The sequence below is a fragment of the Mastigoproctus giganteus genome, chromosome 2 (assembly GCF_048544385.1).
Source record: "Mastigoproctus giganteus isolate SK-2022 chromosome 2, ASM4854438v1, whole genome shotgun sequence".
Classification (NCBI taxonomy): Eukaryota; Metazoa; Arthropoda; class Arachnida; order Uropygi; family Thelyphonidae; genus Mastigoproctus; species Mastigoproctus giganteus.
In genome coordinates, this window is record NC_143576.1 from 258016843 (window position 1) to 258033355 (window position 16513).

The 16513-nt window shown below is 39.7% G+C and overlaps 1 protein-coding gene across 3 annotated transcripts in view; it reads right to left on the reverse strand.

The window, feature by feature from the left end:
• LOC150090411 (peroxidase-like) overlaps positions 1 to 16513 on the reverse strand; it is a 265140-nt gene that overhangs the window by 193501 nt on the left and 55126 nt on the right. For all 3 annotated transcript variants that reach the window (XM_090389871.1, XM_090389869.1, XM_090389870.1), the window contains exons 4-5: positions 430 to 556; positions 144 to 349 (exon numbers count right to left, since the gene is read on the reverse strand). In XM_090389871.1, the coding sequence (XP_090245997.1) occupies positions 144 to 349; positions 430 to 556 (333 nt within the window). The remainder of the gene's footprint in view (positions 1 to 143; positions 350 to 429; positions 557 to 16513) is intronic.

Consider the following 16513-nt stretch of genomic DNA (forward strand, 5'->3'; position numbering starts at 1 on the left):
TATATGCAGATGCTGGCTCTGAAAGCATATGAGAGAGAGAGAGAGAGAGAGAGAGAGAGAGAGAGAGAGAGAGAGAGAGAGAGAGAGAGTGTGTGTGTGTGTTCTTGAATAATAGGCTACTGAATTTTTAAAACAGTTCTTACCATCAGCATAATCAGGTGGAAGCAGTCGACGATAGGGAGTTAAAGCCATGCCCCAGGATGGATGACGAAGGTTGTTGCAACTACCATCTATTTTCCTAAAACGGTCTTGCTTAGGACACTGAATTGCAAGGGATGGTGGAGCTGTGCAAGGACCAAGTTCAGCTTCCAAAAATTGAAAAGTCATTTGTTGCATGCTGAAGTTTAACCTGCAATATAACTCTGTTTCAAGAATTCAAATGGACAGTACTGTTTAAACACTGTTCACATAAACAAAGTAAAAACTTACATTTTATTTAATTTTAGTGTTGCATGTTCAAGAACAATAGCAGAGTCAACCATGGCACGTGCTTCAACTTTGGTCTGATGGAACACTTGGTGGAAATGTGCTGCAGAAAGGGTAGAAAGTGTAATACCTGAAAATGAAATTAAAAAATAAATACCAAGGCAAAACCAGCCAACAATGAAGTAGCTGTTAATTTAAATCAAAAGGTTTTCTTCTTCTGAGGATATTAGCATTAGTAGTGGCATATGATGCAGGAACTAGTAGTTGTCGGTGACTCTATTGTCGGGGAAATAGGGAACATGGTATGTAAAAAGGATAGGTGGAACAGGACCAGGGTATGTCTGCCAGGGGCAAAGGTTGATGATGATGTTGTAGAGCAGATATCATCTTTTAAGGGCACAAAAGGTGATATTGTTGTACACGTTGGCACTAATGATATTAAGAGTAGGAGATCGGCGGAATTACTTAACAAGTACAGGTTACTGTTGAAAAAAAGCCGTGAATTAGGTTTAATTTGAAAGTGTCTGCAATTCTGCCCAGACACAATAGGAGGGAGTATATGATGAGAGCCTTGACGATCAATTCGGCCCTGGAAAGATTGTGCAAGGATCAAGGGGTAGAATTTTTTTCAGCCTGGTCTGTACTTGTTAACAGGAGAGACTGCTTCTACAGGGATGGGATACACCTAAATAGAAAGGGTGGCAGAATATTTGCTGATGCTATCGAGGCAGTGTTAGGTGGGTCGGACAACTGCTAGCTAGGGGGGGATACAAGGACTAATAGATTAACAGTAGCCACTGGCAGAGGTGAAAGTGATTCTTGCACTGCTTCTATTGGAATGGGCAGCAGCAGCAGCCTGGAAAACAAGATGCAGTGTATTTCAGAGACTGATGGGAGTCATTACGGTACAAATAAACACTGGGTAGCTAGGAATAGGAACAGGTGCATGTATACTTGCATATACACCAATGCTAGGAGTTTGGTAAATAAATTTGAGGTGTTGGTCAAAACATCAAAGGCAGATATTGTTGGGATATCGGAGATGTGGCGTCACACAGATATAAGGAATGCAGAACTGGAATTTGGGGAGTACAATGTGTACAAGGACAAGGTATTCTTGTATTGATTGCGGCCTCCAGGGTTACCCCTATATACCGCTGTAGCATCTGTAGGTTATTTATAGCCGGCAAGTGTGTGTAAGTGTGTGTGTGTAAGTATATATGTGTGTTGTGATGGTTGTTGTTTGCCGGCCCTGGAGTCTTAGCAGCCGGGAGGCAGGGAGCAAGCTACCTGCGTCCCGACTCCCGTCCCTAGCCACGTGGAGGCGCTCCAGGAACTATCTAAATTACACTTAGTGGGATTCCAACAAGTGGAATCCCGGTTATAATAAATAAGGAATAGGGAGGATAAAGTAGGAGAAAAGAAAGTAGAAGAAGAAAAGAGAGCAAAACACTCTCTCAGGAAAAAGAAGAAATAGGAAAGAGGAAAACACTAGTTGGAAAATCTAACAAGCAAGAGAGCTTGAAGAGGTAAAATTTTTAAGCCTAAAGGCTTGTAATTTTGAAAGAAAGATTCCCCTAGCCGGGAAGGAAGCCCAACTTGCACCGACAAGGGGAAAAAGAAAAGTCTCAAGGAAAGAACATAGGTAATGTACAAGTGGCTATTAGATAGCCACTTAAAAGAATAAATTAAGATAAATAATAAATACTTATGTCACCGATATGAAACATAGCAGTAAACATATTAACAAATTACACTGCATTTCTTGGTTGAAAAATTAGTCAACCAAGAAATTAACAGAAATAGTCAACCAGAAGAAATGCAGAAACATATATACAAAACACAAAGAGACAAACAGAACTCACCCAAGGCAAAGATATGCCAAAGGCAAAACCAATAAATACTGTACAAATAAATTAGTTAACCGAATCAAAAGCAATTCTAAATTTAAATCTAAGTATAGCAAATCAAAATAATAAGTTAAGTATTAAACAATAATTAATGAATATCCAGAGAAAATGTCTCTACACAAGTAATCTAATCTATAAACATATGTACATAACCAGCAAGTGCAAAGCTGCTACCACAAGCTGCGAAAAACAAAACTTGTTTCAAATAACAAGACACGTAGAATTAACAATAATGCATAGGTAAGCATTAAAAAAAAAAAAAAAAAAAAAAAAATGGATGGCAATTGCCAACAAAGCAATTGGATCTGAGAGGGCAGGGAGAGGTCCATCCCACCCCTCAGAACCAAAACCCATTTACAACTAAAAATGCTAGACCAAGAACTATATGGTACTAGAAAAAACCGAACTTATTGCAGCTGCAATCAGGCAGGAAAGAAAAATACAACAAATAATCAGGCCCGCAGGAAAACAAAATTAAATCAAAACACAAGCAGCAAGAGAAGCAGCCAGCAGTAAGACAGGCTAGAGAGGAAAATCATCTCACTCAACCAGAACAGCCAACTGAAGGTTGGATCTGAGGGAGCAGGGAGAGGTCCATCCCACTCCTCAGAGCCAAACAGACAACGCAAGAAGAGAAAAACTGTCTCTTCAATATAATAATGAGCTAACTACACAAGTAATGTACAATATAAACATTTAAGATTAACTGCTGATTCAAAAACAATAAAATCAGTTACTCTCAATTCTGAGAGCAAACAGCAAATCAAACAAAAGCACCATGATATTAACAAGATAATTACAGTATTTACAAAATACATACAATTTAACACAGAAAATCATTTCAGGCAACCCGGACAGAGTTCGAAGTGGAAGAGGGGTGGTCCATCTCTCCCACTCGGCCAGGCAAAACCTGAAACAAATCTCCAGAAAAAGACGCAAAAACTCTGCGTCCAAAACACAAGACAATTTAGGCAAGGAAGAAACTCCTCTCAAAAAAAAAAAAAAAAAAAATCAATACAGTAATATATATAAATATTAAGAACAAATAACGAAATCAAGGGTTATTCCTTGATAAAGCCGCTCTTCTCCGGAAGACACTATTAGCAAAAGAAGAGAAGGCAGAAAGAGAGTCCGCCGACCCAACCAGGCGCCAAAAATCATCTAAATTATATACATTTGTACAGATAGACAATTGTTGTCTTAAATCCACATATAAATTACAATGTAGGACAATATGTTCAACCATCTCCTCAGAGCCACAAGAGCAGAGAGGAGAGGGGACGAGTCCAAATCTATACAAACGAGAATTAATTCCATGTCCCGTGATTAAGAAAGTGGGAAATAACCCAAGTTGAAGCCAGTTAAAATTTTAATCTTTAATAAAAACACGAGGAAAGAAAGCGTATGTGATTCTGCCGAGAGAGGAATCATCCCAAGAGTGTTGCCACTCTTCCAAAGCAAGATTGGAAAGTCTGGCCAGATCAACATTTGTAGAGTTCTCATAATTATTAGCAAAATCTCCCACCGAGGCAGGAGAGAGAGATTTCCTATGGTAAGACAAGAAATGCAATATAATTTCCAGGTAGGTAGGGAGACGACCATTAATAACAAGCAGGGCATCAGTAGAAACAGTTCTACATGCCCTGCAAGTATAGAGAAGGAAGGACCGCTGCGCCTGCAGAAGGTATTTTTGGACCAGTGAATTAAGAATTCTGAAGCCCCAAGCGCCGGCACCATAGCAGACGATGGGGATGAAGATACACTTGTAGTAAAGACCAAGAGAAGACGACTTAAGATTCCAGAAGGAACGGGCAAGACGCAACAGCCAGCCAGTAAGAGAACGGATTTTCTGCCGAAGGTACTTACAATGGGGAATGAAAGATAAACGATCATCAATCACCACCCCAAGGTATTTATATTCACTTTCCAATTTAACAGCCTGGTCAAGAATTTTAACCACAGAGGGACGATTACGATTCAGTAGGCCTTTCAGAAGAACCTGTTTATTTTAGGGACTGAAATGGAGAGTTTATGGAGGGAACACCACATGTGAAGATCATCCAAGATGCAGTTTGCTTTAATTTCCAATTCAAGACGAGAATTCCCAGGTACAAGCAAGGCAAGATCGTCGGCGTAGGCAATGTTGACAATATCATCATGAGGGGCATTTAGCCATCCATCAAGGACCACGTTCCAGCAAACAGGGTCAAGAACGGATCCCTGAGGACAACCCTTAGAAACCGGCCTCGTAACCGAGCAAAAACCGGAGGAGACCACAAGGCTTCTATTATCGAAATAACTAGAAATTAGTTTGTAGATAGGACAGGAGACCTCGGCCTCCCGAAACCTCGCCAGGACAATCTGCCACCATAAGGTGTCAAAGGCCTCTTTGAAGTCTACAAAGAGACCGAGAACGTATTTAGAAGGAGATGCTCGAACAGTGCTCAGGAGAAGATTAATTGCATCTGTAGTTGATTTACCTTGCGTGAAACCAAACTGGGAAGAAGAACAAAGATTTTTTGAGTTATAGTAACCCTTGAAACGTGAAACCAGAAGTTTTTCCAACAACTTGCCAAGAAAAGGAAGAAGGGAAATTGGACGATAAGAAGAAGGAGAGTCAACTGGATTGCCAGGACTCTTGAGAAGGATTTTTAAGTTGGCAATTTTCCAGCGATCAGGGAAAACACCAAACTGAAGGCAAGAATTCATAAGGATAGAAATAAGGATAGGTTTGATTTTCCAGATTCTTTTAATCACAGAAACCTCCATGAGGTCCAGACTTGGACTTTTTCCAATAGTAAGGGTATTAATGGCAGAATCAATTTCTATATTAGTGAAGGGATCCTCAGAAGAAGAGCCTTCAAACACAAGATGCTGTAATCTAAAAAGAGTTTGTTCATTGCTCTCAGGAACAGAGATGTCCCTGAGAAGCAATTCATCCAAGATGGCATCAACAGATGCCGACCAAGTTAAAGTTTCAGTGGAATTTGGAACATGGATCGAGGTCTGAGGAATATGTGGGTGAAGTTTAGAGGCAATGACTTTATAGGGTAAACCCCAAGGATCTGATTTAATAGTTCTTTCCATGAGACGAGCCCAAGCCTGGGCCTTCTCCTCTTTAATACTGTTGAAATATCTGTTGCGAGCTGCCTTATACAAGTCAGCAAGCCTATTTACTTCAATTGGTGGCCTGTTATTCCTTCTAGCTCTATTAAGGTTTCGCCTGGTGGTCCTAAGATCTCTTCTAAGAGAGGAAAGACCATCAGACCACCAAGGAACAGAATTGATTCGCCGAGATTTTTTAAGAAAACTAAGGTCAGAGACCTCAGTAATAATTCCAGTTATCTTTTCTTCCAGGGAATTTGGATCCAATTCAGAAAGATTAGAGATGAAATCCTCATTAACCACACTCAAAAGATTAGTCGAAAATGCTCCAGTCAGAACCCTTAGTTTTATAGCGAGGGAAATCATGATTAACTTGAGAGGAAGAAGGCCTAACAGTGGTGACCAGGTCAAAAGTGATAGGGTGATGGTCACTGCTCGACCAAGAAGTACGAACCGACCAATTATTTATACCGAAAGAAAAAGCACGATTTGAAAGTGTGATGTCAATGTAAGATTGACCCTGTGAACTGGAAAAAGTTGGGGGATGACCCTGGACATTATGGACAATTAAGTTTTTTGCAGCGATGAAATCCTCAAGGAGATCACCCTTGGGGTTAGAAGTAGGGCTTCCCCAAAGGGGAGAAGCAGCATTAGAATCCGTCATAATGATTAACGGAAGACCAGAAAGTCTGGTTAACAACAGTTCCAGGTAATTTAAGAATGGCTCAATAGACTGTGCATACTGCGAACATCGCATGTACAAAGAGACGGCATAAATAATACCGAAGGAACCCTCAAGACAGGCACAAGCAGCAAACTTGGAGCAGAGACTATTGATCTTAGTAACCGTGATCAGTGGGTCCACGATAACCAGAGCAGCCCAAACCCTAGACACCGCGTTGCCTCCAACCCCAGAAGTATCAGGGATAGATTGAACTAACTGAGATTGACAGGGCAAGCCCTTAATCACACCTTTATAGGCTCCTGGAGAGCCAAAACAGAAAATTTATGTAAAGAAATTAAACTAGATACATCATTAATAACAGATAAACTTCGCTGACAATTTAATTGAAGGAATTTTACACTCATATTTACAACTGTAGTATGGGTACTATTCATAAGATGTCCTGAACCTCACCTGGTCTTGGGCCCTGAGATATTCGGGACAGGAAATGTCCTTGTAAGAATGGTCAGCTTTGAGTTTCCTAATTTTACAGTTGGGATAAACTATGGGGGAAGATTTACTGGGGCAATCAGAAATTTGATGGCCCTGACAACCGCAGTGCCCACAGGTGTGTTCAGGTGACCTACAATTTTTAGATGAGTGGCCATAGCCCAGGCATTTGAAACATCTAGAAGATATTATGAAATCCTTAATACCGTGGACTGACCACCCAATATAAATTCTATTATTATTTTGTAACAAAATATGCCTGATAGGGCCAGGGACCTCAATCACCCAGTGCTGGCAGTCCTTCTGCTTGGAATTCATCTTAAATCAAAATTTAACTAATTTCTTAAGATCCTCAAGGGAATAATCAGTGCCAATGAAGTTCTCATCATGAAGATCCTGGATGAAATCATCTTCAGAAGTGTCTTTACCAATGTCGTAGATAACTACCGTAGGATTTAATTTCTTTGGAGTGTCAAGAGAAAATTTTAAGGCTTTGAACTTCTGACACGATTGCAGGGAAACAAGGTCGGCTTTAGAAGCTGTTTCGATCACAATACCACGGTCCCGGACCTTGCGGACCGCCTTAATTTTAATCTTTCTAAATTCGTCCCTGAATTGAGTAGTAATTTCTTTCTTTACTTCCTCACTAGTTTTTAAATCCGAAGATTCAGAAGCTCGAACGATGATTATGTGTTGCGGCTGAATTGGACGCTGAGAAGATTGGGCCGGTGCCCTAGATGCCATGCTGGCATAGGTATTAGAAGGCAATGGAAGAGAAGCCAAAGGTGCACTGACAGAAGGAGCTGACCTTAAGGCACAAACATCCAGGTACTTGTGTTCCGAAACGAACTTCAATCACAGTGGTTGCAGAAATATTAGGATCTGACTCCAAGACGCGAGTCAGCAGGTCCCGCAAACCAAAAACCGTGTCCACAGAAGCCTTCACAGTAGGGTGAGAGGGAGTAGAAGAAGTAGAACCCCTCTCATTAGAAAACATATCAGGGAAATCTTTACCAATGTCACTAACCATAAGTATGGGATTCATATCAGCTCTCAATTCCACAGGGCCAATAGACAGGTTAGGAGGAGAGGACAAAGTATAGGTAGAGTCAAATTCTTGTGCACTTGAAGAGTCCATTTTAATAACTCAATGACGAACAACACTATAATAACCAAAGCTGGCACACTGAAAGATATGGTAGAGAACAGTCCTCACACCAAAATCAGTTGTTGTTTGTTATTTGGAGCATTAGCAACTAAGGCCATATTGCTCTGGGATATGCGGTGGTCATTCCCGGACCTTTCCGCATCCTCTGTATTTGGTGGTGACGGGCTCGAACCCCGGTCTAATCAAGAAGCGTGTGCTACGCACTGCTGCTCCTTCCCACCTGGCTACGGAGGCGCCTACCAAAATCAGTCAGAAACGCCCAATAGAACAGGTATTATGGACAACTCAAAACGTTACCACTAGAGGGCGCTGTAAAAATTCCAGAAATTAAGTAATTGAATTTTAAGTATTCTCCCAAAGAATGAGCTTTATCCACCTAATACGGACGGAGATATGGGCGTTTAAAGCCAGAAAAATTTCAGCCCAAACCAGCCCACAAAGGAAATGGAAGGGCAGTTTAAGTTCCACAAGAAAAAATGGCTTTAACTCAGTCGCTAAAGCACCAAACCCCACCAAATTTCTTGGAGAAGGACCCTGGGGCAAGAGGACACTATATACCAATGGGCAAATAATAGGAACACCATTTGCCTTGCAAGTGTAAGCTTCTTCTTTGGCAGGAAACCCCCAATTATGTGAAACAATTGTGAGCGGTCCTTTCTGGATTTGTGAGCGACACAAATGTGCACTTACTTCCGTTACTCGAACTTTTACACTCTGATGTATACATTAAGACCAATGGCGACAACCAGTTACCATAGAAACAATTTTTATAACCAATATACACAAATAATAACCGTTTAGGCACAAGAAAGCTACCCAGACACCTCAGTTACACAAACAAAATGGCAGCCCACACTGTAGGTTGCCATTAAAATATAAGATGGCAGCGCCCAAATTTACTTAGTCCGCCAAAATTTGCCGCCGAGATACCTGATTGGTTGGTATATTGGAGAAGACAGTATGGCGTGTCCGGCAAAAGCAAAGTTAATATTTGAGGGGCAAAGCCAAACCTAAACATATTTTTGCAATGGCTGGGTATTGACACACAAAAGTATATATACAAGAACTCCAGTGTCACAAACAGCCACTCCAGAGTACCAGAATAGCAAGTGAAGCCTTGGACACCCCAGCACAGGAGGTCAAAGGTAAAAACTCAAAAATACAACTGTCCCAGAAGGAAATCAATAATAAGTAACGGCCATTTTTTAACGTTAATGGCATCGAAAATAATCGCTAGTCATAAAAATTAGATTTTCATTTAGCATTGCGCTGTTCCTTGTGAGACAGCCCCAAAAAATGTGCCAACGCACTCACCACCACCTCTTCTAACTAAGGGGCGTATTTTCACTAAAAGGGGGTGGTCTAGAAATCACAAATTTAAAGATAAAACTCAGAGAACTAAAAATCACGTCAACACAGAATGAGGCAAGTACAACTAGAGTACAATGTCGCCGTAGCCTAGTGGTCAGGTGCGCGGGTGCATAAGTACACGTGCCTTGAGTGACCGGGGTTCAAGCCCGTGACTGCTGAATACGGTGCTGTTTCTTGTATTCGGTCTATCTAGTGAACTCCTCTGATCATTTGGTCGTCCCGGAGTATAAACAGAAAATTTATTTAATGTGTACAAAAGTATTCTTGTGAGTTTAATGACGGTCACCAAGGTTTCCCTTATACCCGTCGAATTTTAGGCGAGAGCGCCAAGAGCCGGCATGAAAAAAAAAAAAAAAAAGAGAGAGATTTAAGTTAAAAAAGAGCTCAAAAGGATAGTATCATGTAATTAGTGTGATGTATTGTGTTATGTTCTGTTGTTATGTATGCCGGCACCTGGCTTTAGCAGCAGGGGGCTGAGAGCGAAGAGATGCTCCAACCCACAACTCCCGTCCCTAGCCACGAGGAGGCAACCAGGAACTACTATTAGGAAAGCTACGAAGAGAGAATTACTTTTTACTAGTTGGAGAAGAGAAAAAGTAGGAAAAAGGAGTGTTTTTAGAAGACAAAAGGGGAAATATAATTTACAAAAGTTACATGAGAGCCGACAGGCTAAACCAGCAGACTGAAAAGGTAAGAAAAGTACATTGGGAGAGGATAGGTACGAGAGTAGAATAAATTATCGAACTAGCTCCCTGGGGACACAAACATATAAACCGCTAACTTAAAAAATGTGGACATCGGTAAGCTTAATGCCGAGTCCAAGGGAACAAAGAAATTGTCAAAATATAACTAATAATTACCATCCTAGCCGAGGGAAACCAAAAACTTCATGGCAACCCTCAGCCAGGAAAACAACAATTCAGTATGGTTATATACATAAGATCATGTTTAAACGTGTCCAGCTAGGGAAACCAAAAACATCAATGGCCTCAACCTAACCAGACAAACCAATAATACAAACACTTATAATTAAAACTCCCCACAATCAATCATCTAAAGCAGTAATTTCAAACCAAGTCCTAAATGGCTGTAACTTCCTTTAGATATTATAAAATTTACAATAATTTTCATGCAAACACATAAAATGTACAATCATGGCTGGAGAGACCAAGTCCTGAATGGCCAAACACCAGTTTAACCAATAAACTTAAGTCAAGTTATATACATATAAAGCCAAGTTATTGTCTAACTAAAGAAGCCAAAACACCTATGGCCTCAAAACAACCAGACAAAGTCCCACAACACCAGTGGGAATAAAATTTATGTAAATCATTACCATTCAATGATTAATATCAGAGTTCCAATAAAATCAATATGAACAGCAAACAATACCAAGTCCTGAATGGCCATGACTTACTGTTAATAGTGAAAGGAACTGTGGGACAAACCTCGAAGAATTAACAATCATGGCTGGGGAAACCAACACCAGTCAGATCTGCAAAATTAACTTAATTTTAAAATATATACATTTATTGAAGATCAGAACTTAAACTAAGAATAACATACTTAAAATAAATTGCACAGTGAACCCCAGGGAGAAAGGCTTAATATCTAATAACAGAAGATCAGAATATAAGAAATTATTCAACATGAAATCCAAGAAGACAAAATATTTTAACTAAATAAATACTAAGGTTTTAACTAATTAAGAGTTACAACATCCAATGAGAAACATAAAATCTTTAGCAAAGTATTACCGTTAAAAGAGGTGTCCAGGAAATATCCTAGTCAGTACTAAATTGAGTTTTCGCCCTAGCAGAAGCTAAGGCGGCGAGGTAAACCGGACAACTATGGTCTCTGAAGGAGTGGCTAGCGTCTTTCTTCCTAGCCAGACAGTTTGAGCAAGTAACAGGAGCAGCAGTGGAAGGGCACGAGGAAGTCTGATGTCCCGTAAGGCCGCAGTGGCCGCAAGAGGAGGTTTTCTGTCTGCAATAACGTGCAATATGCCTGTATTGCAGACAATTAGCACAACGAGTAGTAATGAAGAAATCCTTTATGGTGTGGGAAGCACATTCAAAGTAGATACGGCCCGTAAGTTCAAGAAAACATTTTCTTAACCGAGGAGATACATCTAAAACCCAATGGAGGTTATTCTTGTTTTTTGCCTTCATTTTGAAACGCAATTTAATTTCATTATTAAAATCAGCTAAGGATAATTTTGAACTTAATAGATTTCTAGAAAAAATATCACTAAAAAGACCATCTTCAGTGGCATCTTTAGGTACATCATAAAGGATCATCGTAGGATTCCGTTTTCTGGGAAGAGAAACTTTTAGGTGTAGATCCCGCAATTTTGTACAATTTGGAAGAAGGTCGGCGTCTTTAGAGGAAGCAGTTTCAATGGCAACTCCACGATCTCTAATTGTTTTAATATATTTGATTCTAATAGCATCAGTTTTAAGTTCCTTACGTAAGGCAGAACGAACCTCCTCACTCACAACAAAGGGACAATTTTCGTCAATCTTGACAAGGACGACATGTTTCTGAGAATCTGGGTTAACAGGGTGCAATTTATCAACAACAGAAGTTGTAGAAGACGATGTAGGCTTTTGAGAAAGAACTGAGGATTCCTTTGAAGTAAAAAGAGAGTTCAATTTAGCAGCAATAACTTCAATTTGTTCAGTTAAAGAGTCTAATTTGGAATGCAGATCTGTAATATTAACTTCTCTTTCCGAAATAGAACCTCCTTGAATAACTGCTGGGTTTTCCAAGGAAGTTAGTTTTCCATTGAGTTTTGAAATCTCACGGTCTTTAGAATTAACTAATTCTTTAAGACGCGATAGTTCTTGAGATTGATCCATTTAATGTGTACATTTTCATTCATTCATTTATTAATTACACACAATATAGTCTCAACATTATGTACATAAAAGTATATACATGATTTATATACAAGATATATTTACATATAATTATATGCTCTGACAAACATTAAACTCTCATGTGTGTGTGTGCAAGTGTGTTCTTATTCAGGGTAGCTCCCAGGCATAAGCCCAAATCTACCTTGAGAACTTGGGAATATATAGTCTTTACAAAGCAGTCCTTAAAAAGTATGTTAAATTACTTGAGTCTGATTTTACTGTAGCGCTATTCGCACTTGAAATCCCGCACCCACTGGAGGTAGTGCAATACCAGTGAGTGCCAGCAATCCCGCGCCCCGGGTTGCCCATACCAGGGAGCCAGCAGGGGAAAAAAAAAAAAAAAAAAAAAATATATATATATATATATATATATAATAAAACAACAATAATATTCAATAGTCTGGATGGCACAACTATAAACTTCAAAAATCACAGTTCAACTGAATATTTCCTCAGCTGCTGTTTCACATGCACTGGAACCTCCAAAACCAATAACGGTACTATCCAGCAATCTCCAACTGTACGCCATGGATAATAGACGCTTTAGACCACCAGACCCGACGCAATGAATCTGATCCAGCACGGCAGAATCCAGAATGGAGTATTCATGATTGCAGCACAAAAGACAACCAAACAGAGCACCAGACCCAACACCATGAATCAGGTCCAGCACCCCAGCCGCCAGCCAGATGCAGAAACCAATAGTGAAACTCCATGAAGACAAATTAAGACACTAGGTTTGCCTCTGAAGAAAGGCTCTGAGAACAGTTCTTCTTGCAAAAACAGCAGCTGAAAACTCCTGAAATAAATTAAAACAGTCACGATTTGCAATAAGCAAATGCACTGTATCAAATGATAAGTCAGGAATATGGGCCATCAAAATCCGCCTTTGGTCTTCATACTCCCGACATAAAAAAATTACATGCATCCAAGTCTCCAGCTCGCCACATGTACAGAAAGGATCTGTCTCCAACCCTCTCTCATATAATTTGGCCCTAAGTGAGCCGTGTCCTGTTAACAAATAAGAAGTGTACATAGAAGGCGTAAACCAAGATGCCACGGTTTTTGCCAATGCATAGTTCACCTGGGGAATATATTTCCTCGTCACAGCTCCAACATCACCACTTTCCCATCTGGTCTGCCATAAATCCATTAATTTGTTCCATATTCGTTGTTTTTCTTCTTTAATATTATTCTCCAAATCAATTGTAATATCCAAAAACGTTACTGATGTACCCTTTTTCAATTTGTACAAAAACCCTCTGTAGACAATAAATAAATCCAATGGCATGGTACCAGCAATTACCTGTAGGGCGTTTGTAGACGCTGTTCTAGGTACTTTCAATAAAGTTAATAACATAGAGCGCTGAAGCGATAAAAGTTTCGATCGAATCCTAGTTTTAGTTACCACAGAAAACCAAACAACAGCCGCATATGCCACTATCTGGAGAAAAATAGTCTTATAATACAATGACAACACTCTCTTATTCAATCCCCACTCCTTACGAGAAATCCTAGCAATGGAGCCTGTAAAGTGTCTTACTTTTACATTTAGGTGTGAAACATGTGGGAAAAAGGAAAGTTTGTCATCTATGATTAATCCTAAATACTTAGTTTTAGCAACATAAGGAATTTGAACACCACCTAAAAGAACTCTTGGAGGCCTGCCGTAATCAAATTGTTTCTTAAAAACCATAAAACAGGTCTTACTTGCAGAGATCTTCAATTTGTTCAAATTGGCCCACTCCATTAAATCATCTAAAACTGACTGTATTTTTCTTTCCAATATAAGTCTGGAGCGCCCAGAAACTCCAGTCACAAGGTCATCAGCATAAGCTATCTTAGCAACCTCTGTACTCTCCTTAACAAGCCACTGATCTAAAACTGCATTCCAAAAGAGAGGTCCCAAAACCGAACCTTGAGGACAGCCTCTCGAGACACTGGCACTATATGACAGATGACGTGCACGCACAGTAATAAATCTGTCCTGAAAGTATGACCTTATAGTGTTAAATATGTAACTATTACACTCTGCAAGCACTAGCGATCGAAGGGCACTTTCCCACCATACCGAATCAAATGCTCCTTCGAAGTCTATAAAGACCATAAGAACATATTTCTCAGAAGAATCCTTAATGTACTTTAAAAGAGATGTTATGGCGTCCTCTGTAGAGTGCCCCTTCTTAAATCCATGCTGATCAGCAGAACACAGATGCTTATCCTCTAACATCGCAGAAATTCTGGGAGCAAGTAACCTTTCATAAACCTTACCCATGTTCGCCAAGAGAGAAATTGGTCTGTATGCTCTCGGATCAGTCCTGGGCTTACCAGGCTTATGCAATATCTTTAGCAGTGCCATCTTCCACGGTCTTGGAAAAGTACCTTCAGTGAAACATTTATTAAACAAATTTAACATAATTTGAGGAAAGTAATCATAAAACTTAATGATTACTTGATTTTCAATTAAGTCCAAACCTGGACATTTCTTAACGTTCAATTTAGCTACTGCTGCACCCAACTCCACCAAACTGAAGAGTTCAGCTTCAGCGTCACCTGCTCCTGTAAACTCAGAGTTCATCCGGCGTATCTCCGTTTGTTCAGGTGAATCATCTTGACGAAGATCCTGAGGAAATAGTCTTCTAACAATCGTTTCCACAGTAGAAAACCAATCCAATGTCTCATCATTATTGTTCAATACAGTGTTGTATATTTCTCCACAAAGCAACTTATTACGAGAGATTTTATACACGAGACCCCAGGGATCTCTGTTACCAACTTCATTAACCAAATTTTGCCAACAAGTTCTCTTGCTCTCAGCAATAGCCTCATGAAAGGCCTTTCTTCTCTCTTTATAGGCATTTTTAAATGATTCCACATCAACACTAGAGAGATGTCTATTTCTTTGGTATACTTTCCTAGCCTGGCATACCTGAGACCTCAGAGAAGACAAAGCAGGAGTCCACCACGGCACAGACAACTTTTTAGTCCTTTTTCTCCTCGTAGAGTGCACACAAGCCTGGAAAATATGATCCTGTACATAGTTTACATATTCATAAGCTGTCATACCATTTAAACTCTCTCCAGGTATCGCACAATTATCACTATCGAAAACTGTAGTCAAATAATTTTTAAAATTGTTCCAGTTAACACGGTCCATAGAAAATCTAGACAGATCACTCGTAGCGAAGCTCTTTTCCCTTACTTCGAAACAGAGATCAAATGAAATTGCACGGTGATCACTATTCACTAAACCAGAATTGACTTCCCAATTCAAAATAGAATCGCACATACGAAGAGATGTCACAGTTACGTCAATATTAGACTCTCCATTTACAGTTGAAAAGGTGAACGGCTTATTTGGAAGGTTTTGAACAACAAGATTATGAGATAATAAGAGGTCTTCAAATTGGTTCCCTCTCACATCAGTATATCCACTGTGCCAAAAATGTGATTTTGCATTAAAATCAGCAGTCACAATGAGATTATTGGATGCATATCTTAAACAAATATTTTCCAAATTATGAAGCGCTATCTGAATATTTTCCGATGGAGGACAATACAGTGACACTAGGCAGAAAGAAGAAACTTGTGAAGACACAATAATGCTTGTCATACACGCCGAGCACAAACCCGTGATTGACGTTACAACAAGGTCTTGATTAAAAATTACAATAGCGGATTTTGGAGGAACATCCACAGCTGCTACTATTCTAGTAGAAGAAGGAAAACCCATAATCTTATGAGCTGCCCCTCCCACTTGTGAGGAATAAAATGGCTCCTGTATACAAACAATATCTATACAATGCTCCAAGGCAATCACCCTTATTTCATCAGCAACTGCCCGACAGCGCTGACCATTTATTTGCAAAATTTTTAAATCTCTATGTCCTTGCAAAGCTCCAGAGGTAAAATCAGAGGAGTTATTATCCATGATTGATGCGCATGTTTGCTAATTCCACTGCTCTCATGTACTCAGGACACTTAATGTCCCTTACGGAGTGATTACAATCTCTGTTTCTTCTCTTACAATTAATACATTGTGGAGGATCCTCCTTGTGAGGGCACTCAGCGAAAACATGACCCCCATTAGCACAGTGACCACAAGAAACAGTCTTGTGTGAACATGACTGTGCACCATGTCCAAAACCCAGACATCTAAAACACTTGTTCACCACCGTGAATTTCCGAAACCTATGTGAACCGAATCCAAGGAAAATTCTTTCATTATGAAACAAGCATTTATATAATCGAGGGCTGAAACCAATGACCCAATTAGTTGCATTAGTTCCAGATCTAGAATTAAATCTGAATGTTACTTCATCTTTTACCTCATCCTGAGTAAATTCATAATCTTTAAAATTTTTATAATATAAATCCTCCAGGATTTCATCCTTTGTAAACTCCTTGGGAACCCCGTATACAAGCACTGTTGGATCTG